The following is a 23,197-nucleotide window of genomic DNA, read 5'->3' on the forward strand; positions in this document are numbered from 1 at the left end:
CCTTATGCCGTTGAGAAATTCCTTAGCTGAGCACAGAGGTGTGCTATTACCTAGTTGAGGGAAGTCGATATAATCCTCATCCGTTTCAATCTCTTCCAAATGTCCAGTCAGATGCTCAATTAGAAGCTCAGCCGGTATAAGTTGTTCAGTCTCAGCTACTCTCTCTGCTTCCTTGATTATCTCCTCTCCTACAGCTGACAACTGCCCTACCGGCCTTATCATCTCTTCTCCATCAGCTGTTTCTTTATCGCCGGAGCCTTCCAACATCACTACCGCTGATATAGAAGCCGACATAGGTGGAGCAGAATTGGCGTTGGCGTTAGCATTAATGTTAATGTCAACAGGAGTCTCTAGTTGAGCCTCTGACTGAATCTGTGCAGAGCCTTTTAGTGGTATTTATATTTGCTCCGTTCAAGGTACTAATAACACTCTCTAAGGCAGAAGCTGAGACAGTAGTTATAGCATTATTCCCCCCCTTTGTTTGATTCGCTTGGGTTTTACACTGCGTCCCAAGAGAAGTATTCAGTGTCATTGTAGAATCAGTAGAAAGTACCTTTAATGCATTCTTATCAGATACCGCAATAGGCTTAGCAGAAGTTGGTAAAGTTTGTAAAGTTGGTAAACAGGTAAGTGGCTTACTGACGTTTGGCGCGGGTTTCTCCTGTTTACCTGGTTTCTTTCCGCCATCGGGGATTTTTGCCTCAAACGTCTCCATGGCGGTTCCTACTGCTACTGTTGCAGGTACAGGATTACTCTCCATTACAGTGTTCAACCCCGTCTGTTTCGTGGTACGTGTGATCCTGGTAGTCGTCGGAGGCTTTGGTACCATAGCAAGCCTCTCTGAAGCAGTTACAGATCCAAAGCCTAAGCCTATGCTTGACCCCCAATGAGTCTGCAGATTAAATAAGCCAAACGCCGTCCAGCCCCTTGAAGTTACAGGGGAGATATGTCGAAGTCGAATGGTCCTAAGTATCGCCTTTACTCGGCTTTCAATCAGCCGTAAACGCCACATCCAGCCCTCACTGCTTAGGGACCTGCTTTGATACCCTAATTCGGTGCCTTGGCTCCCCCCCGCAATTCCCACAGTTCCCACGAGGACAATTTTACCGAGTCTCCTTCGGCTCACTCGGCGCCCTCGGCTCTCAGTCAGCCTCTCTGCTCTCTGTTCCTCTGCTCCTCAACGCCTCCTCGTTTGCCTCGTCTGCTTTTGCTTCCCTTGAAGCCTCGGAGCCTCCGCCTTCGCCTCCGTACCAAAGAGCAGGTGAGCCGCCCCTGCCACACTTCAGCTGGTTTCAGTGTTTTTAGTGTTCTAGTGCTCCGAAGTGTTCAGGAGCCTGCCGTCACCACTCTCTGCCCCGTGGCACCTCCGCTGGTTTCAGTGCCTCAATTCTTAGAAGTGTTCAGGAGCCTGCTGTCGCCATTCACCGTTCACAGCACGCCGCCGCCGGAGCCGGAGCCGCCCACACAATCACCATCCGCCGGCACAAACAGTTGGTAAGGGCTGAGCTCGCTTTTGTTTGTTCTTTGCTTGTTCTTATCTTTGTTTAGATGGACATCAAATCCCTCCTGTTAAGTCCGCTCGAGTCTGTTTCAGGTTCGCTCGTTCGGAGAAAGTGAGTTTTAAAGCCATAGCCATAGCAAATCGCGGTCAAACATAGCCAGACCCCCCGCAGTAGCTGTTCTCCGTACTGGCGGCGTCCGTCAGTCCGCCATCTTGCCTCCCATTCCATGACAGAATATATAAACTGTTTAGGTTGTGGACAAGGTCAAATATTGTCACTTGGAAGTGTTTCAAAGAATTCTTGTTCTCTAAAATAGTTCTACTTTAAGCAGATTCCTTTGTGCCAAAACAAGGTTCAATTTTTGGAAAAGTCAAAATCGCAGAAAAATAGAGTTCTTAAAGTTGGAGGTTTTTGTTTTGAAAAGTGAAGGTCGAATACAGATCCCATAGAACGCTGTGTGCTAACTTCAAAAATAATTCTCGTTGTTAGGAGAAAACATCAAAACTTCTAAGCTGGCAAAGAAATCGTCAACCACAGTAGGTTACCGTTGAACCACTTCATTAAGTAAACCGATAGCACAAAAATGTGAAGCATAGCCGTCAGCGTTAGCCGTATTAGCAATGTTCGTCGGAGATTGAGATGGTACCTGTGTACCTGTCGATCCATGTATCGCACCGTTAGCAGATTGCATCTGTGAGATCTCAATGAATGCCGTCATCAGGATTGGTAGCCGCTGGGGTTAACACGATGCATGGGCCGTTACTGAACCAAGCAACGCATCAACATCCGTTGGCAGTGCTGATGGAAGTGTTAGACAGATGTCCAACATGCATTCTTCTCCACATAGCAGGCCTCTGTAGAACAGGTAAGATGCAATCTTGCCAGATTGCTCGGAATGATAGGAACCACGTGGACTTCAGGTCTCGTAGACGAGCCAGGCCGAGGATATGTATCATGCGCTCACGACACTTCATTGCCAGGAGAGTGTTCTCAATGGTAATCTGGGTGTCGATGCTGATCGGAGCAGAAGGAACAAGAATAGTATTCCTGCTACGAATCCCAAAATGAGAGGCAGGCCATCGTGCACAAAGTTTGGAAAAATGCCGAGGACTGCTTCAAAAGGTACTAACAGTCCCGAAAAAACTGTCTTAAATACATGTACAATACCACTGGTATCAAACATGTTTAAGATACGACCTAACATTTCAGCGAAATATATTGGACAGTTTGTGGATAAAAAGGCATGTATCTCTGCAGAGGACCTTGCAACTTGTAGTTCATTCGTCTCTGTAGATGAGGTCAGTGGCACATTTTTTTGTAAAAGAATGGCTTTCAATCTGCTTAAAGTATCAATTCGAATAGAAGAGATGTTCAGTGAAGGCCATTCCGGCGGCTCCCCGTCTGTGTTAGCTTTAGGAAACAATACTTGCATACAACAAGTGACCCTGGCTGACACAGTTACGAGATAGGCTATTCCTGGCATCATTTCACAACAGCTGTGATCATTCAACATTATATAGCTCCCGTTAGAAAGCTGCCTAAAAATTAGATCTATCACTGCTGCTGGAGAACCTTGCAGGTGGCAGGATAAATTGTTCGAAGAACCTTCACCGGCTCCATGTAAATTAATACCCTGGCATAAAAGTGTAACGCTTAGTGCGCTTTTACATTGTGTACCACTAAAAAATACCTCTTTTCCCCCACTCCAACATTTGTGTGTGTATAGTAATTCCCAGGTTGACTTTATATATTCCTTACCCAACCTTTCGTATACGGCAACTGCTATATGTTTCAAACAGTATTGAAAATTGAAAATTGTGACAGGCAGAGTGATTATCCCGTGTATTATCCATTCTGGTGCAGGTTTTTCTGAAACAGTTAATAGTAATCTTTCCATTTTCTCCATGCTCAGCACCGTATAGTCTGCTCCTCTTCGTGCCTAAGTGATTTGTTTTCTGTAAGGTTAAATACAGTAAACAATGACGTGGTATTGATTAGACGCCATGGCACATATCCAGAACGAAGATTTTGCAATGTCCAGCCTAAAAGCATTATAGAACGTAATTGTGACAGTACATGCGGTAGCATGAGCAAGTCCTGTTCCATTATGTCTATGGCAGAGGATACTACGCTGTCCAAAGAATAAATTCTGGATGACAGAGTCGTTAACCCATTGTCAACTACAGAGAGAGCTTTCTCTAAATTAATACGATCAATTTCTCGTATTCTTTCTGAAGTCTCTGCCTGTTTTGCTTTCCAAGCTTCATTATAAATGGCATATATACCTGCGTATATATGAAACGCTTATGACGTTGTTTTGCTGGACCTTGTAAGAAGTCCCTTAAATCAATGCCATCTTTAAGTAAAGATAAGTGTTGCTTAACCTCTGTAAGTGTAGTTTTTTTGTAGCCACTCAAGGTACAGTTTTCCTACACTGTATGTTGTTACTATCCCTGGATGTTGTCTCTGGACATATCTTGGATCTGGCCTAGCTACTGTAAACCCTTGTGTCTTGTTCAGGAGTCTATCTTGACAGATATTTGTGTCTGTGGGCCAGAGTAACCATTTTTTCCAATCAGGATCAGTTCTGTTTTTAAGTAAAATAGTTTTTACGTCAACCCCTCCCTCTGAAGTGTTTTTACTATCATGTGTAGGTGTAGGTATGGACGGTTTGTTCAAATCTTTTATTTTGGCCAGGCCAAGGCAGGATGTCTGTTGCACAGTGTCGTTTAAAAACATTATTTGTTCAGGGATAATGAAGGCTCGAAATAAAGCTTCTATTCCCTGCACTTGCCAGTCTTTTGTGCCCCAAACAGTTTTCGTTTCTATGTTGTCTCTCCAAAAGTCAAAACCTAATTAGGACAGCTGGGAATAAAAGGCTGCTGAATAAATTTGCTTTGTATTTGTTTTTTTGTGTTTTGCTCTTTTTTTATTTATTTATTTATTTTTGTCCTCATTCGCCTTTAACCCTCTTGAGAAAAAAGAAACCAACCACCATTCGCAGCCTTACTGATTAAGCTCAGGAGTCTTTGGCATTTTTATGTTGACTCAAGCAAGGGCGCGTTTAGTAGGTAGGAAGAATGTCAAGGGGTGAGGTTAGGTATTTTACTCCAACTCGGTCTATACAGACCTGATGGCCCATATCAATGGCCTGGGAGGGTACAATAGTCCAAGGAGTAACCAAGAAGAGGCATAATCATAGGATCCGGGGAAAAAAAAAAGTAAAAACCCGTGCTCTCTACCTCCACTGAATCAGTAAGTCCCAAAACGCGATCTTTTTCTTACTACAGGATCTAGCCATGTCCATCTTGGATACTTCATATAATGAGGACAGCCATTCTGAATGGGTTGGTGCAACTGAATCCACCCAATACTTGCAGATTTGTCTCCTAGCCATTAGGATTGCATAGAATAATAAAGATCTAGCTGGACCAGTGATGTGGTAATTAAGGCCAAAGATGATTAGGGGCAGATTAATGTCTAATGATACTGTCAGGATGTACTCAAGAGTATTCTTTACATTTTCCCAAAACGACTGGATGGAGGGACACTCCTTAAACATATGAACGTCTGGTGCTTCAGGCATCCCACATTTGTTGCAAACTTTCGATAACTTAAGAGGGGAAAAATACGCTCTATGGACCGTAAACAAATGATTCCTCTTCAACCAAGCAGGTTTAACTATTCTATGTAGGATTTTAAATGAGTCCAGCCATACGAGATCACACTGTATATCCATCTGCTCTCCCCATAGCTCATCTGCAAGTTTAAAAACGCCATCCACTTCCTCCTCAATTGCCCAATACCACACTGAGACCTCCCTTTTACCTGCTGGTCTCACCACTAGCTGTTCTTCCAGTTTACTAACCTTCCCAAATGATGCATTATGATTAGCCTGGGCTTGAGCCCAGCTTTTCATCTGGAGATACTTAAATCTGGAAAGGCCAGTCCCTACTCTCTCACATAGATCTTCCCAGGAGAGAAAAGAACCATCATTCAACAGCTCCCCCCCACGCTGTGATCCCAGAATCTGTCACTGGTTTAATCAAACTGTCCTGGAAGCATGTGGGTGTACCTGGGGAGTTCCACAGTGGTGCTAAATTTGAGAAGTAGTTGAGCCCCACTTTGTTTCTTATTATGGTCCAGTTTTTTACCATCGAGTGGAGAACTTTTAGTTTAACCTTTTTTTTAAAAAAATTGGTCTCCGAACTTAATTATAAAACCTTCCTCCGGTAACCCTGCCCCCCTTAACATAGCCCGAAACATCTCTCCTCCCCCTGTACTAGTGGGCATTTTCAACAACATTCTTGAATGTGAGAGCTGAAATGCCCAGGCATAATATTGCAAGTCGGGCAGCGCCAATACTCCCTTGTCCCTCTTCCGCCTGAGCTTCTTCCATGCCAACCTGGTAGCTCTGTACTTCCAGATAAAGGAATTTACCTCTCGTTGACATTTTTCTATCGGATGCTTGTCAAAAAACAGCGTGATGGTATTAAAGAGAAATGTGAACTTAGGCAGGATTGACATTTTTACTAAGTTAATCCTCCCCAAGATGGATAAGGGGAGGTGAGCCCTCAATTTCATCTGTTTTTGACCTTCTTTAAAGACTCAAACAAGGTTATATTCTGGAATTTTCCCTACTTCCTGTATAATTCTAATTACTAGATATCGCATAGTAGACCCTACTTGATGTTGTGTGTCTCTTATATTCCATGCCATTATTTCGGTTTTGCTGGCATTAATTTCATATCCCGAAACTTGGCCAAATTCCTCTGCACGTTTAATAACTGTAGGAAAAGCTGCATCCAAGTCAGCTGTTAGAATCAGGATATCGTCTTCATACAGGGCCACCCACCTCTCCCACTGTCCAAATTTAAAGGAAGTGATGTTATGATCTTCCCTAAGTACCTGTGCGAATGGTTCAATGTACAAGTTGAAGAGCGACTGGGAGAGAGGGCAGCCCTGTCTCTTACCTCTGGTGATCTTAAAAAATGTCTGTCAGGGTTCCATTCACTAGTAATCTAGCTGTCGGGCCTGATATATCAGTTTTATGGTACGGCAACATTTGTCTCCCAGGTTAAATTTTCTCATTACTTCAGACAGGTATCCCCAGTTTACCCTGTTAAAGGCCTTGGTTGCGTCTAAGGTTAAAACTGCCAGGGGGAGTGTAAAAGTGGAGGCAATATCAATCACGCCAACCAGATCATGTGAGATCCGCTAATTGGCGCCCTTTAACAAAGCCCTTTTGATCTGGGTGGAGAATACTATCAGCCACCACCCCCAACCTATTTGACAAGATGGCAGCGAAAAATGTATAATAATTGTTCAGGAGTAAGATTGGTCGATAAGACCCACAGTTAGTTGGGTCTTTACCGGGTTTCAAAATTAATACGACTGTAGCCTCACTCCACAAACTAGGGGGGTTTCCTCCCTTCAAAAGTATGCTGTTGTAGACTTTGACTAATACTGGGATAATAATCTCTTTTAAGGAACGATATAGCTCCCCTGGAAGCCCATCCGGGCCAGCCGCCTTCCCTCTTTTAGACAGATCTATGACCCTTCTTACTTCCTCTTCTGTTATTTCCTGTTCTAAATCTGTTTTTGATCATCCGTGATAGTTGGTAGGATGACCTTCTCCAGCCACCTTTTTCTTTTATCGCTGTCTTCAAGGATGGACTAATTTTATATATCCTGTTAAAAGTCACGGAAGGCCAAACCGATATCTTGATTCGAGGAACGAGAGGATAGCTCATCTTCTACTTTTATCTCCTTTATGTGATTACGCACCTGATCTGTTTTAGCTTTCCAGGCAAGTAGTTTCCCTGCCCCTTGCCCAAATTCAAAATGGGAAATTTTGCTTACTTCCCATCTACGAGTTATTCTCTCTTAGAGAATACACTCCAACTGTTTTTTAAGCAAATCTAGTTTGTCCAGATCCTCCTTCAAATCGATTCCTGTTTGGCTATTCAGTTTATGCTCAATTGCCTTCAACTGTGCTTCTAAGCCCATGGTGGCTTCCCTAATTTTTTGTTTTCTGAAACTTGCCCTATTGGTGATCAGCCTCTCCAAAAAGCTCTCAAAGTATCATAGACCACGGAAATATTGGCTATATCCAAATTATTGTCAAGGAAATGTTTCATTTCCGAGAGGAAAAAAGTTACTTCATCTTCCTCAAGCAGAATGGTTCGGTCGAAGGACCAGGATCTAGTCTGCTGTTGTTGTGTAAAATCTAAACTTAAAAGAATTGCAGAATGGTCAGAGAGATGCGACGGAAGATATTCAATATCTTTGACTCGATCTTTAAGATTATAACTAATCAAGGCATAGTCAATTCTGGACTTATGTTTATATTTCAAGTTTCTAAACGAGACTCGCAGTTGATCACCCACCCGTTCCCTCCATATATCAGATAAACCCAACTGGTCCATGGTTGTCAGGAGCAGCTGCCGAGATTTAGAAGGGACTGCTGCCCTGCAAATTGGTGATTTGTCCAATTTAGGATTCAACACTATGTTAAAATCACCTACCCAGATTACTGGATCTGGGAAATCGATAAGATGGAGACGAATGGCATTGAGATATGAGACATCGTCCTGATTAGGACCATAATATCCCACTAAGGAGAGAAATATACCCCCTAAAGAAATCCTCAGAATAAGCCATCTGCCACTATGGTCTTCCCTGTATTCCAATATTTGGGCCTTGGCTTGTCTTTTTTAAATAAAAACAACACCCCTCTGATATTAGTCATCTGATCGGTGCAGATAGAAACATCCATCCATTTCTGACTTTTTAACATTTCTTTTGTCCCAGTCTTAAGAAGATGAGTTTCCTGGATGACAATGACCTGATCTCTTAGATATTGTAGAATCCTAGCTCTTCTACCCTTCTATGCAGGCCATTGACATTCCAGGACAAAATCTGCAGAGAGGTCATGTTATTTCTTCCTTTGCCTCGACAGATGTCCCACTAACTTTCCGACCCCCGCAGCCTAGCCCTATCCATTCCAGAGCACAAACGGCCATATGGACTCCATCTCTCAGATCACTCCTGACCTTTGACATAAGTAGTACTGACAGGGTCTTGGTGAATGAGGATTTTTTTCCCTTAGCCCCTCTGTGCCGCCCCCCCTCTAATCACCCCCCACCCCTTGGGAAACCCATCCCCTTTTACCCTGGCCTGGTGAATGACCAGGTTTACGTCCTGCAGCCTCTCTCCCCACTCCCCTTTTCCCATATGTTGTGTCTGTGCCATTATGTTAAAGAAAAAAAAGGAAAAAACAACCCCATAGTGTATTTTAAATGTGCTTTCTCTATATATATATATATATTTCTTTTCTCTTTCTTCCCTCTTTCTCTTCCCTCCTTCTTCCCCTTATTCCCTTTCTTTTCCTTTTTTCCCCTTTTTTCCCCTTAATATTTAACCCCAATTCCGTTTTTTCCTTTCTGTGATTTAACACTATTTGATGCTTTTTACATTTCTCCCTTCCCCTTTCCCCTTCTGTTTTCCATATGGCATAATACTTAGCTAATAAACTTCAATCTATTTTATAGTATGCCTTCAAAAATTAGATTTTCGCATACCAATGCCAATCCTGAGACATACATTAAAAATACATATTAGGGAATTGAGAAGGGATTCAAAGAAGCTAAATACCATGTAGGCAGCCCACTCTGGATACGATAATGCAAAGGACCCAATAGGAAGAAAACTCAAAACAGACCGACCCTACCATACCCTGATCATTCCTTCCCAGGAGATGTATTGCTTAGGGATTCTAGTAGCTCATCTGCCTCATATGGAGATCTAATATTATACATCTTGTTATTAAACATTATTTTTAGGAAAGCCGGGAATTTTAGTTGGACTGTAGCACCAACTTTCCTAAATTTTTCCATCCTTTGACCCAGTTCCCACTTGCGCTCAAGTGTAACTTTAGAAAGATCCGAGCGCACCTCAAAAGAAAAGTCACTGCCTCTTAAAGATGTAGCATTCAGAGCCAAATTCAAAATCTTCTCCTTAACCGCGCAGGTAAGGAAATTGATAAGAATCTTCCTAGGTTTAGCTCTACTAGGATTGAAATGGAAAGGTTACCTATGGATTCTCTGTATATCCTTTACCAGAAAGTCCTCCGACTCCTCGAGTTTTAAAGACTCCTTGAGCAGTGCGACGACATAGATCGTAATGTCTGCCCCTTCCTTACCCTCTGGGACCTTCAGAAGACGTAGGTTGTTTCTGCGAGAATTATTTGATCTTAGTCTAGTTATCTGCAGAAACTGCAATACCATGCTTTATATCTTCTTTTAGAGATGCTGAATAAAGCTTCTATCGAGCCCCCAACTGACCGGGAACTTTCTGTGGCTCCTCTTTCGGTTTGTCCCTGTTGCTTAGTCTGTTGTTCCAGGGTTGCCTCAGAGACTTCCGAGGGCCTGGGTGCTAAGGCTAGTGCAGAGGGTAGCGTAGGGGTTTCAGGAGTGATAGAACTCGTATTCGTGAGCATGGGCATAGTGCTAGAGGATGCGGGGGCTCTTTGGGATCCATGGTGGCAGAGATTTTAACAGAAGTGACAGGGATCTAACTCCCTTTATGCTCCTTCCCTTCACCTGATAATTCTGGAAGGCTGTATTGTGGGCAGAGGAAGTTTCCCCCTTAACTGTTCCTTCCTGGTATTGATCCCCCAATAACTCTTTTGTCTCTATTATGTCTTTAGAGGCGCACAGCTCTTTATCCTGCCCCACAAGGCTGCCTGCTTGTCCAGCTTGTCTAAGTATGCACTTTCCCCACTTCCCCCTCTTCTTGCCAGCTCTCCTGCCAGCACTTAGAGTGGGGCCGACTGTTTCTATGCCCTCCTCCTGCACTACAGCTCGAGACCCCTCTTGGAAAGAGGGGATCTCGCTCTTACCGCCTCCACCACCACTGTCGTCACCGCTGCCCTCCTCATTGTCCTCTGCACAAGTCTCCTCTCCACCGACTGCACGATGAAAAAAGTCGCCGATGCCACCGCCGGCGCTTGTTCTGGCTCTGCCGCTATGCACCCGGAGGAGACCGCGGGCTGCAGCTCTGCGACTGCGTCTCAGCTCCAGGGCGGCTCCAGACCAGCGCGGCAGGAGGAGTAGACGCGAGGCACCTGCAGGTGTGACGGGGACGCCAAAACACATCGGGAAGGGCTACTCACTCGAAAGATTGTAGCCGGTAGGGAAAGTGAGGCGGTTCTTCTAACCTCGGCACTCGCCGCTCATGAATGTCTCAAACCGGGGAGGGAGAGAGCGCTGCCTGAGGATGTGCGCTACCGCTCAGCTAGCGGGCGCCATGTCTCCCCCCGTACATTGCCTTGCTTTGTATTTGTTAACATACTTTCTGTTCCTGTCTTATTAAATTTTTTAAAGAAAAACGTTTCTGGATGTGAGACATTAAAACCAGAGAAGTATGGAAAATGTTTTTGAGCTACCTTTTGGTGGTGTTGGACAATGTTCCCATTGATTGAAAGTATAAACATTTCTAGGGTTTGCTGATTTGTGCAAATAATGGTGACCATAATGATTATAACAATACATTTGTGTGTAATCTGATGAACTTTCTAAGTATTCATGTTTTGTGAATTTTGCAGACATCTCTAAATCTGACATCATATTATTAACAGTCTCACAGTCCCAATAATCAAAAAATGTGCTGGGTGAAACAAAGTCACTCAAGGAAACTTTAAATTGATGTGGAATCTTCAACAGCTCTGCTGGACCATAAATGTCATAATCTGTTCTGTCCCATGCTATACCACCAGGTATAGGGATGGCTGTGATGTTCACTGATGTCAAGTCTCTTTGTTCACAATGAGATTATTTGTGTGGCTTCAGGAGCAAGTTGATGTTCTTACTTGCTGTGTCCATTTTACTACATCTTCCATCTATCAGCATTCCCAAAGTTAATACCATGATCAACCAAAGTAGGAGAAAAAGTAACACCAAGCATAATCCAAAGTTCAACCCACTGTGAAACCAGATACGTTTTTTCAAGTTTCTGAAAAAGTTCTGTTACTTGATCTTTAAATGTTTTATTTGCTGGCATCGTTTCAGGCTCACTTGGATCCTCAGAAAACATATCAAAGTTGATGAAATAGCCAGAGGCAGTTCTGTCAATGGTAGGTATTGCATCAGGATTACTTGAAATCACTGGAGTTACTGGATCTTTTGTCATATTAGTGTAGTCAGATGCTACCTCATTGTAAACAGGAGTGTCTTGACGAACTCTTATTTGGGTCTCAAGAGGCACAAGTTCCATAGCTTTATTGCGTAGTCCTTTGTTCCGTGCTGCAGAGTCTTCAAATGTTATCAGTCTCTCAGTCTGAACCTCTTGAATAGTAGCAAGATTTGGTCTTCTACTACATCTTTGTACTCCACTGGGCCTACTACTTATTATCGGCCACATGATGTGATTTGACCAGGTCTATGGATACCAACCAGTTCTCTTTTCTTCCAGCAAGGGGAGGCAGTAACACTGTTCTTGATCCGTGGATTGCTAGTACAGGTACTGGTTTTCTGTAAGAAGGCCCAAATTCCTTCTTATCCGCGATCTTTTCTCTGACTAGATCCCCAATCTTTGGAATCCAGACAGGCCTTGCTGGGACGGGTGGTTCTCCTTCAGTGGTCGTTGGCTTCTGTATTGTGTTGCTTTGACTTTTCCTTTTCTCGTTTAAGTCCTGCAAAACAGCCAAACGGTCTTTGATATCAAAGGGTTTTTGTTCCACCACAGAAGTGTGACGATCGAGGTCCTGGACAAGCATTCTAGTACCAAAAAGGATTTCTTATGGAGTGATTCCACCCAGAGAATTTCTTGGCAGAATATTGAAACTACGTTGGACACTTATTAGATGTTTGACCCACCCGTCACCCGAGCCTAATACCCTAGCTGTTATAGATTGCTTTATGTCCCGGTTTTTTCTTTCCACTACAGAATTTCCCTCAGGATGGAATGGACTTGAATACCGCAATGCAACGCCCAGATTGGCCATGGCCTCCTTGTAAGCTTTGGAGCAAAACGCAGGACCCTGGTCATAATGTAGTGTGCCGACTGCGTATGTGCCGATAAAGACTCGGAAATCTTTTATAACAGTTCGGACGTCAGCTGAACGCTGAGGCCACATCCAAATTAATCTTGAGCATGAATCCACTGCGACCATGATATATTTGTAGTTACCATCCCTTTGTAAGGGACCACAGTGGTCCAGGTAAACACATGCTAATGGTTTATCTGAAATTAAAAGAGGCGTCTGCGCCGGGCGTTTCACTGTTGAAACCTTAATTGTCTGGCAGATTTCACATTCCAAAACATAGTTTCTGGTCTGTTTCCTCATGCGTGGCCACCAGTATCTTTGTTTTAATAATGACACTGTGGCGGAAACACCTGCGTGTGCAGAGGCGAGCCCTTCATGTGCTGCTAAGATTAGCCCTAATCTATGTTCCATGTTTGGAATTACTCTATCCCCCACTCCAGGGATTTTAGCAAAAGGAACATTATTTACATCAGTTATATATGAGTACTTGAGTGGAAAACCTTTTGGTGACGTTTTACCGCTGTCTTTATTGGAAGCGACGACAGCCTGCATTATTTCGCTGTCTATTTTTGTTTTTGAACGAGTGATTGCAGCTACGGAAGCCGTTTGCACAGCTGCCTTCGTGGCTTCATCAGCCAATGAATTCCCTTCAACGTGAACGCCATCACGCTGATGACTCAGTGTATGAATCACATGAGTCTTTTGTAGTTCTTTCTGTAATTGAACTACTTGTTCCCAAAACAACTTATGCTTGATTGTGCCACCTTTTGCATCTCTGAAACCATTTTGAACCCAGTTCTGCAAGTATTCATTGTAGGATTGAACGCAAGATTACGAATCGCACACTATGAGTGTGGGGAATTCTCGATCGGTATTTTCAAGCGCCATCTTGAAAGCCTGTAGTTCAGCTCGCTGAGCTGTACAGTCTCCGAGAGATTGTGTTTTTGTGACCATAGGTCGGAATATACTATCGCGCCAGCGACCTATAACAATCGCGCACGCAGCACTATAAGCTTGTGTGGTGATATGTATTGTGCAACATGGAACTGCACTATGTCACTGAGAATGTTCCTCTTTGAGTGTTCCCCGGGCTGACAGTTATTATCTTGGTTTTCACCTGTCTGCTGGGACGGCTCTCCTTTCATCTGAATAAACCTTTTACAAAGACTAACTTCCCTGTGTCCAACGACCATCATTTCATTGGCGACTGAGGACGGGATAACCTGCTACATATCTACATTGCCGAGAAGAAAGAATCCTTTCTATCCGTGCCGATTTTCGACTGTTTCTCAACCGTTTTTTTTTCCACTGCACACAACTGTAAGTACATCTTTAAAAAATTTTTTTAACAAAGATTCATTTGGAGAGCCGAACCCATTTTAAAGCAGCCATCTACTATCTACATGTCACAGTAAAACAAACTTAATTAGTACTCGACTTTCAAAGAGAGAAAGAAAGATTTTGATCTGCCAGAACTGCTAATTGAAAATAAACATTGCTTGTTTCAGCGTGGTGAAAAGCGTGCAAGGAAAACAAGAAAGCAACTGAAAACAGAGGGTAGCATTGCGATCTGTCTCTCACCCAGTTTCTCGTTACTGAAGAGACCCTCCTCAGGCGCTACGTCCGTACAAATGATGACGTGGTCGAACCACAAATAGAGGACGTAACCATCAGCTATCGCCACCCTATCACAAGCTTTCTCCACACGCTGACGCATTGACGTGCTCTCTCTGTTCTGGGAAACCATTTTGATCTCTTTGTTTTGTTGGTATTTCCATAGCAACCAACATTAACGAAGCTACAAGACATCAGCCGAAGCTATCATTTTAACCTTCCTAAAGCAGTCATCTCAAGCTGCCACTTCAAGGAAAATGATGCCGAGTCTCGCAACCTTCACCAGTTGTCAGCAGTAAGTGACAGTTTCCCTGAGAACATAATTCACCGAGTTAAAAGCACAAGCACGTTACTTTCTCACCACTTATTGAAGCATACTCTTAGCAAGGATCCATTCATTTTGAATTAACACTTCACTGATACTCACAGTTACATTGCGTGTCATACTTCAAATTAATTTCATTTATTTTGACTATATTCTCTGCCCAGAGAAACGAATTTCTCTTCGTGGGATTTACCTATCTTCTACATTTTACAGTATCCTTTACTACCATCTAGTGGCCATTTTAAGTATATTTTTACACAAGCATAATCCATTGCTTTATAAGAGAAAACAGAGAACTACATTATACCTATATTTCTTCAGACTTGAACTTTCCATAACATTTCAACCAAAATTCTCACTGTGTATTTCTACTGTGATACACACACAAGATCTTCGAGCAAGTTTTACCACAATTTCGCTATCACATAAGACGTTTTTTCGTACAGCATGTAAAGTGTCACTCCACCTGCACCATTTTTGCAAGTACCTGGTGATCCTCCATTAGAATGGAAATTATGGATAAGGTCTTTTATGGCGTACTTAGGTGCAATTGATGGTCAAAGATATAGACCAGAAAAAAAAAGAACCTTATGTATTATCATTTGGGAGTAGAAGGTCAAAACGTTTTTGACCATTTACCTCCATGTGATCCCCCTGAAGGTCAAGATCCAGATGATTTTGAAATAGCCGTAGCAAAGTTGGAAAAATATTTTACTAAAACTAAGAATTTAGTGGTGCATAGATATAGGTTTTTCACAAGAATGCAAAAGAGTGATGAAAACATTGATATTTTCATAACTGCTTTAAAGATGTTAGCCGCAAATTGTGAGTTTGACAATTTCACGTCACAACTAATTAGAGATCAGCTTGTTGCACGTTGTTATTGCAAAGAAATTCAAAAGAAATTACTTACATGCAAAGATCCTACTTTAGATAAAGCAATTGATATCGCTAAAAGCATAGAAACTTCCATGGAAGACGTAAAACAACTAGAAACAGCTATATCTAACACCACAGTCTCTGGTGCTGTTTCTAGTACTTCTACAACCAGAACCCCTTTTGTTCCACGTAGCAATTTCAAAAGGCCTAATGTATCCAGAGGTGGTAGATTCTTTGGACAAAGCAAACAATTTGATTCTAGAATGTTCTGTTATAGGTGTGGTTAATCTTTTCATGTTTCTTCCTTTAAGAACTGTCCTGCCATTAATCAACAATGTGGTCAGAGTGGTAAGATGGGTCATTTTGCCAAAATTTGCATGAGAGGTAGAAGAGGAAGTGTAAGAGGTAATGTTAGATGTGTTATCAATGACGACAGTGTTAATGACGATGGTGACAATTGTTCCAATGAAGGTGATCTTTCACATGAAGACATCATGCATCAGGAATATGTTGTTGTAGTCAAAGATTCTAATAATATAGAAGATTCTCAACATATTTCTGATCCTGAAGTTGATGTTATCATTGAGAAAAATCATGTTCAACTACTAGTAGACACAGGTGCACGCATCACCATCATATGACAAGATAAGTACACCAACTTTTGGCCTAGTAAAAGTTTATTACCTCCGGATGTCCTTACTGTAGCTTTTGAAGGAAGCAGGATTGATTTACTAGAATATTTCTGGGCTTACATTAATGTTTTAGGTGTGACCATCAAAGGGAAAGTATATGTAGCCAGACGAGGAATTAATGTTCTTGGTCTTATCCACCAAGCTGAAATCGGCTTAACTATTAAGCCTGGTTTAGCTAATCCTGTCTTCATTGACAAACAATTTAAACAAGATGTCTCTGTTACTTCAGTTACTAATTCTACATCCCGCACTCATATCGATAGTGATTGGGAACAAAAATTTAGTACGATTTTTGAAGACCGCCTTGGAAAAATTACCAACTTTCAACATTCTATCAGAGTTAAAGACAATGTTGTTCCTACCAAACACAAGTTACGCACTGTTCCTTTAAGCATCAGAAGTGACCTTTCTAAACATTTACAAACTCTGTGTGATCAAGGTATTATTGAAAAAGTTGAGTCCACCCTCTGGCTTTCCCCCATTGTTTTAGCCAAGAAGAGGTCAGGCGATTTGAGAATGTGTGTGGACTTACGCACTCTCAATGAAGCCATTTGGGTTGATGGGTTTCCTCTACCGCGAATTGAAGACCTTATTGCCAAGGTGGGGTCATCTTCGTGGTTTACGAAACTTGATCTCAAAGCTGCCTATCACCAAGTAGAATTACACCCTCAATCCAGACATCTCACTGCCTTTGTCACTCCTGATGGTGTTTTTCAATTTTGTCTTCTTCCTTTCGGGCTAGCATCGGCTGCAGCAGTCTTTCAAAGGCTCATGTCGGAAATGTTTGCTCACAATCCTAACAAAGTTGTCTTTCAAGATGACATTCTCATTTTTACAAAAACAAAGAATGAGCATAACCGGGCAATCAGTGAAGTTTTTAAAGTACTCGAGAATACAGGTGTAACACTGCAGAAGAGTAAATGTGTTTTCAAAGCTAAGGAAATTGAATATCTTGGACATGTCATTTCAGAAAAAGGTATCAAACCTAGACCAGGTTTAGTTAAAAGCATTATTAAAGCTTCTGCTCCCCAGAATAGAGAGCAACTCATGTCCTTCCTTGGTTTATGTGAATTTTATGCCAAATTTATGAAAGATTATGCAAAAACCACTGAATGTTTTAGGTCTTTGTTGAAAAAGGGGGCTGTTTTTGTTTGGTCAGAAGAATGTAAGAAAGGTTTTCAAGTTATCAAAGATCATATACTTTCAGCTCCAGCCTTACAAGCGTTTGTTGAAGGGAGACAAACCTTTGTCACGGTTGATGCTTGTGAATACGGACTTGGTGCGGTTCTTTCTCAATATTTTGGAGGGAAGGAATATACAGTAGGGTTTGCTTCTCGCACTCGCCGCCCTGTTGAACGTAAATATTCCGTCATTGAAAAAGAACTCTTAGCTTGTACATGGAGTGTGGAGAAGTTCAAGTCATATTTATGGGGTAGATCATTTATTCTCAAAACGGACCATCGCCCATTAGTCGATATCTTAAATGGAAAAAATGTTAAACGTACGACAGCCCGTCTGGCAAGGTTGTCTACAAAGTTACTGGAATACACTTTTAGCGTGGAATACATACCGGGGGGAAGAAACAGCAGGGCAGACTGTCTTTCTAGACTTCCTATTCCTGATAATGATGAACAAGATTGGGAGACGGAAGTGGAGCAGTGTTTTGTGGCTAATGTCTGCCAAGAATCCATATTATTTCTTGAAGATGATTGGATTAAAAAACTAGACAATGATATTGTTCTTAAAGAAGTTTCCTCTCTTATAAGAAAAGGATGGCCGAAAGAGAAATGTCTTTCGCCTGATCTTCAAATGTTTTGGAAAATTAATACTGAACTCTCTATAGAAAATGGTATAATTGTACGAGGTGACAAACTTGTTCCTCCATCGTGCTACAGAGAAAAAATCATTTTAGCAGCGCATTCGGGTCATCTTGGTGCCACCATTACCAAAAGAAAAGTGAGGTCTGATTTTTGGTGGCCAAAAATGGATTCTCAGGTAGATGAACTTGTCAAACAATGTCCACGTTGTAACACCAGCGACAAAGTACTAGTTTTAGAAGGCCTTGTGGAATCTAAGGTATCTGTACCTAGTAGAGCCTGGCAAAAGTTGGGAATGGACTTTCTGGGACCGTTTCATGTTCTCCCTAATAACTCAAAATATTTTTTAGTTCTTATTGATCATTTGTCAAGATGAGTAGAAGTTGAACCTATTTGTATACCAAATTCAAAAAGTGTTATTGATTGCTTAAACAGAATATTTCTAAGAGAAGGTTGTCCAGAAGAAATTTTGACCGATAATGGTGTTCAATTCATTTCACATGAAATGAATTCCTTTTTGAAATCATATGGTATCAAACACACTAGAACTCCCTTATATCATCCACAAAGCAATGGCAAAACAGAAAGAGTTAACAGAGTTATTGTAGAGTGTGTTCAAGCAGCTTTCAAATCTAAGAATTGTGTATTTGAAGCAGTCAGGGATCTTGTGTGGTCTTATCACACTTCTCCTCATTCTGCTACTAACTACACACCATTTGAGCTCATGAGAGGAAGAAAAGCCTGTTCGCAGGTGTATCCTTTCTGGATGGTAAAAAAAATTCATCAGGGCGGTGATATGAGCAATATGTGGGATGCTGCTTACAAAAAATCTACTGATGTTTGTTCCAAATACGTTAAACCTGGAAAGAAAGTTTCTCACAATATTCAAATAGGAGATTGGGTCAAAGTTAAGAATCCTGTTTCTGTTAGAAAAGGTTATTCCAAGTTTTTAGATTCCCAACAAGTAGTGGATACTCGTAGTAATGCTGTTAAATTGTCTAATGGGAATTGGTGGTGCACTTCTCAAATTGCCAAAGATCCTTCTGGATCTACAAGAAATGTAATTTTCAACAATGTTTCAAAGGAGAATGAGGTTAGGGAAAGTACCAGAATGTCAGTCAGACCTAGCAAATTACGAGATTATATTTAACTCTTGTGTACTCATTATTTGTCTCTCCCTAGTTTTAACTTCTATTCATTTATTGTGTTATTTTTTGTTCTTCTCATTAAAATGAGGGAGGTGTGGTGATATGTATTGTGCAACATGGAACTGCACTATGTCACTGAGAATGTTCCTCTTTGAGCGTTCCCCGGGCTGACAGTTATTATCTTGGTTTTCACCTGTCTGCTGGGACGGCTCTCCTTTCATCTGAATAAACCTTTTACAAAGACTAACTTCCCTGTGTCCAACGACCATCATTTCAGCTTGTTTACCCCCATTTGCTGGCTGTGCTGATCCGTCTGTATAAATTATACCTTTGTACTGTTCCAGAGGCAGAATCTCAGCGGGCAGAGGACACTCTTGTTCGTATTGTAGAAATTCTTGAGTTTTCAAGTAGGGGTCAAGAACATATTCAACGTCTGTTGCAGCAAGAGATTTAACCCATTGTATCCATCTTGGATGTAAAGCCTTTGCATTCGGAATGCTTGCTTTTGTCACTGCCTCTAAGGCAGGTACAGGAGTAACGACCATTATGCGTTTTCCCTGTGCGAGGGCTCTCTCTTTTGCTAGTGCTGTCAGAATTTTTTCTGTAGAAGTGAATTTCATTTCAGCTTGTGTGTACAAGTGTGATTTGTAAGCAATTGGTACGTTTTCACCTTCATTAAAGGTTAAGTACGTAAATCCGCATCTTCCTGGGATTATTCTGATTACAAGATTGCGTACATTTATGCGTGTCAGTAAATGTGATGTCGCTATCATGTCTGTTTGCACTGAACGCAAACTTTTTGTGTGTTTTGAGTCCAATTAGTTGTTTTAAAATCAGGTTTGATTAATTCGTAGAGCGGTTTAACCCTTTCTGCGTAGTTTAGAGTGTAAGTTCTTCCAAAATTCAGGAAACCTAGACTTGACTGTAAGTTTTTCAGCATTTTTGGAAGTTGGAGCAGCGCACACTTTTCTAAAAAGTTGTCTGCCAGGCTTTTGCCTTCACTTGATAACTCGTATCCTAGAAAAAGGATGTTGAGGTGGGAAAATTCTTGATTTTTTAAAGTTGAATTTGTACCCTTCAGAGGCGAATCCAAGTATAATTGTATTCACTCTGTTCAAGTGCCTGACCAAGTCATCGTCTGTTAGATAGATGTCATCGACATACGATAATGCCTCATCATCATACGTTTGTAGTAACTCTGTTACTCCTGCTGAAAATAACCCCAGACTATTCTTGAATCCCGGGGGATATGACAGAAGTGACGTTGTGCCCCCATAATTGAGAAAGCGGTCAAGTACCTGCTTTCAGGTGCAATGTTTAGACAGAAGAAACAGTTAGAAATGTCTAATGTGGTTTTATATTTTTTACGCGCAATGTTATTCATCAGTGCTGCACTGTGTGTATTTTGTACCGCAAAATGTTTTGCAACAGGAGTTTAAATGTCTGTAGTCCAGAACTAGACGATATGTATTGTCTGGTTTGGAGACAGGAAACAAAGGATTGTTCATGGACGAGGTGCATGTTTCAATCACCCCTTGGTATTCAAGTTGATCTAATATCTCCTTGACCTGTTTTTTAGCTTCTTGCTTAACTGGATACTGCCTCTGTGCAGTTGGTTGTGATTTTAACTGGATTTTATGGTGAGGAGAATCCTCATCCCATCCCACATGATTTTATATAATGCAGGAGCCTGGGCTACAACCCATTTTCTGGCATAGGTGTATTTTAAGTGAATTGGAATATGATTAGAGAAGTCTGGCATAATGATGTCTTCGCCATGTGGGCACCCTTGACACATTTTGGTGGCCAGTCTTTTTCAGCTAGAAGGGTTATGACCCTTAGAGAGCTTCTCCTAAAAGAGTGCTCTTAGTTTCCTAGTTATGTCCCCCTCCATCCGGAGTGTTACTTCCTATAACTTATGGGGTACACTAACCCTGGTATCAGCTGCTTCAACTTGAATGTATTCATTCAAGTCCACTGTTTCCAGATGATCCTTCAAGATCTTGCAAGCTATGATGATTTCTGCTGCGCTGTCCAGCATTGTCTGGGCCCACCGTTCTTGAGTTGTGTCCTCAAGATCCTCGGCATGTCTGATTTTTAGACCTGCTACCTTCTTTTTGGTGAATTGGGTTTTCTTATTTTTTGGAACGTGTTGATCATCTTTGGACTTCACTTCCTTGTGTTCTGACCGTCCTCTTCTTTCCGATTTCTGTGAGGAAGTCTGAAAGGTACAAGAGGAAAGTGTATCAGTATCTTGATAGCTATCAGGTTTTCTCAAATTATCCCTGTTCCTGAGGTTATACCTCTTTTCAGAGGGCTCCTTTTGAGGAGACCTTCCTCAGGACTGAGACTGCTTCTCATTAGAAGTTTGTCTTGTATTTTCCCACTTCTTTTTAGGAGTAGTGAGAGTGTTTTTAATAAAGATCTTTTCAGGACTTTCTGTTAGTTGGGGCTTGACTGGTTTCCCACCCAAACTATCTCTACCTAGTTCTTCATAAGATTGTTCAATTATTCTGGCCAGTTCATATGTTTGCTCAGTTACATCAATTCCTCTTATTTTTTGGCGGATCGCCGCGGATGCTGCTTCACCTTTAATATTAGCTAATATTATAGCTGAGACCTGTTTGAAGTCTTTCAGGAATTTTATACCCAGATTTAAAGCAGGCTCTGCCCTGTATTCATTTTGAATCTGTTTCAGGACATTTAGTATAACCGCCATTGATGGAACACCATGTGTTTTTGTGTAGATTGCAGCAAAGACTGTACCTCAAGTGTTGCAGTCCTCCAGGTGTGGTGCGATCCCCATTGGTAAACAGATTGATAGAATCCTGTGTTTCTCATGAGGGGTAGTATCTGGAAATACTGCCTCTATTTGAGTAATTTTCTGAGCTATCCAGAATGGAAGTTGTTCCCTTTTTGAGGGTAATTTACCAATGACTGATTGTATCATCTGAGGTGTGATTTTATTTGTGTTCCCCTGGTGAGGGGCTTGTTGTTGAATCCTTATAGGAGGTTGGACTGCTAGAGTCCGCATGACATATTGAACCAATTGTCAATGTATTTTTATTAGTTGTTTTAGTTGAAATAATAGTTCTGCACTTGACATTTCTTCAATGGCAGGGTGTGGTGTATAACTGTCTAATACCGGCCATGTTGCTCCTGGTCTATCTTGTGGACTGAGCCTGGTAATGTGATTTTGATGTTGTAGGGCGCCTTTAAACCAGAGCTGATGCTCTTGGTAAGTTGGTGGAATTTCAATGTCCTCGAAAGGAACGTATTCCGTTGGATTATCCTCTACTTTGTAGAAGTGAAACACAGGCGATACTGCATTTGCTTCAGCGAAGACTATCCATGAATAGAATATCTCTGTCTGCCGATATTCATGTGCCTCTATGACAAAAATTACCCTACCACCTCTTGATGATAGGCCATTTGTTATAAGCTTTATAGTGATGGTTTCCCTTAAGTTTTCTGGGATGATTATTGCATCTGGGTCTGTTTCTTGGAAACCGGTAACGTTAAAACACGGTCGGTCTGCAGCTGCAGTTCCACCGGTTGCGTTATTGCCTGCCGGTCCACCGTTCTCGGTGTCGCTATCCGACATTATGTTGACTGAAAGTTTGCAGAGCAAGTTTCAAGGAAACAAAGATAAGGTGCACAATATTTTGGAACACTGTATCCTTCAACGTTGAACAAACCAAAAAGCTAATACATATGATTTTCGTCCTACTCAGTAATGGCGGATATTTTATGGGAAAAAGGGGTCTCTGTGAAAAGCACGACTGAGTTACTCTAGTATCTAGCATTAAATTAGTGCCTTACCGAATGTTGAGCGCCATGTAGTGTAGTTCCTATATTCCCAATAGGCTTTGCGCATTGGAATAATATATCCTATAGATTTGACGTAGGACTTAGGTCGACTAGGTCTCTATCGAATATATTAGACTTAATTGTGAGTGCCAGCTAGCTCAGAGGTCACTAGAAACTTTCTCGAATAAACAAGAAGGGATTCGTTTCTGACAACCGCATAAACATGACAACTTAGTTTCCCCAAGAATAAAACTGATCTTCAGAGTCATGGAAACAATAGATAGATATTTTACTCAGTCAATCGTGCATGCTTCGTTTCATCAGAGGCGCAGAGAAATAGAGAAATGGGCGTTTTCAATAAAA

At 41.7% G+C, this 23,197-nt stretch overlaps 1 protein-coding gene across 1 annotated transcript in view; it reads left to right on the forward strand.

The window, feature by feature from the left end:
• The first annotated feature begins 713 nt into the window (after positions 1–713).
• Positions 714–23,197, forward strand: part of LOC144763964 (uncharacterized) — a 725,263-nt gene continuing 702,779 nt past the window's right edge. The window contains exons 1-5 of the mRNA XM_078650044.1: positions 714–741; positions 9,810–9,874; positions 14,330–14,458; positions 15,679–15,985; positions 16,133–18,148. Of these exons, the coding sequence (XP_078506170.1) occupies positions 714–741; positions 9,810–9,874; positions 14,330–14,458; positions 15,679–15,985; positions 16,133–18,148 (2,545 nt within the window). The remainder of the gene's footprint in view (positions 742–9,809; positions 9,875–14,329; positions 14,459–15,678; positions 15,986–16,132; positions 18,149–23,197) is intronic.

This window comes from Lissotriton helveticus, chromosome 1_1 (assembly GCF_964261635.1).
Source record: "Lissotriton helveticus chromosome 1_1, aLisHel1.1, whole genome shotgun sequence".
Lineage (NCBI taxonomy): Eukaryota > Metazoa > Chordata > Amphibia > Caudata > Salamandridae > Lissotriton > Lissotriton helveticus.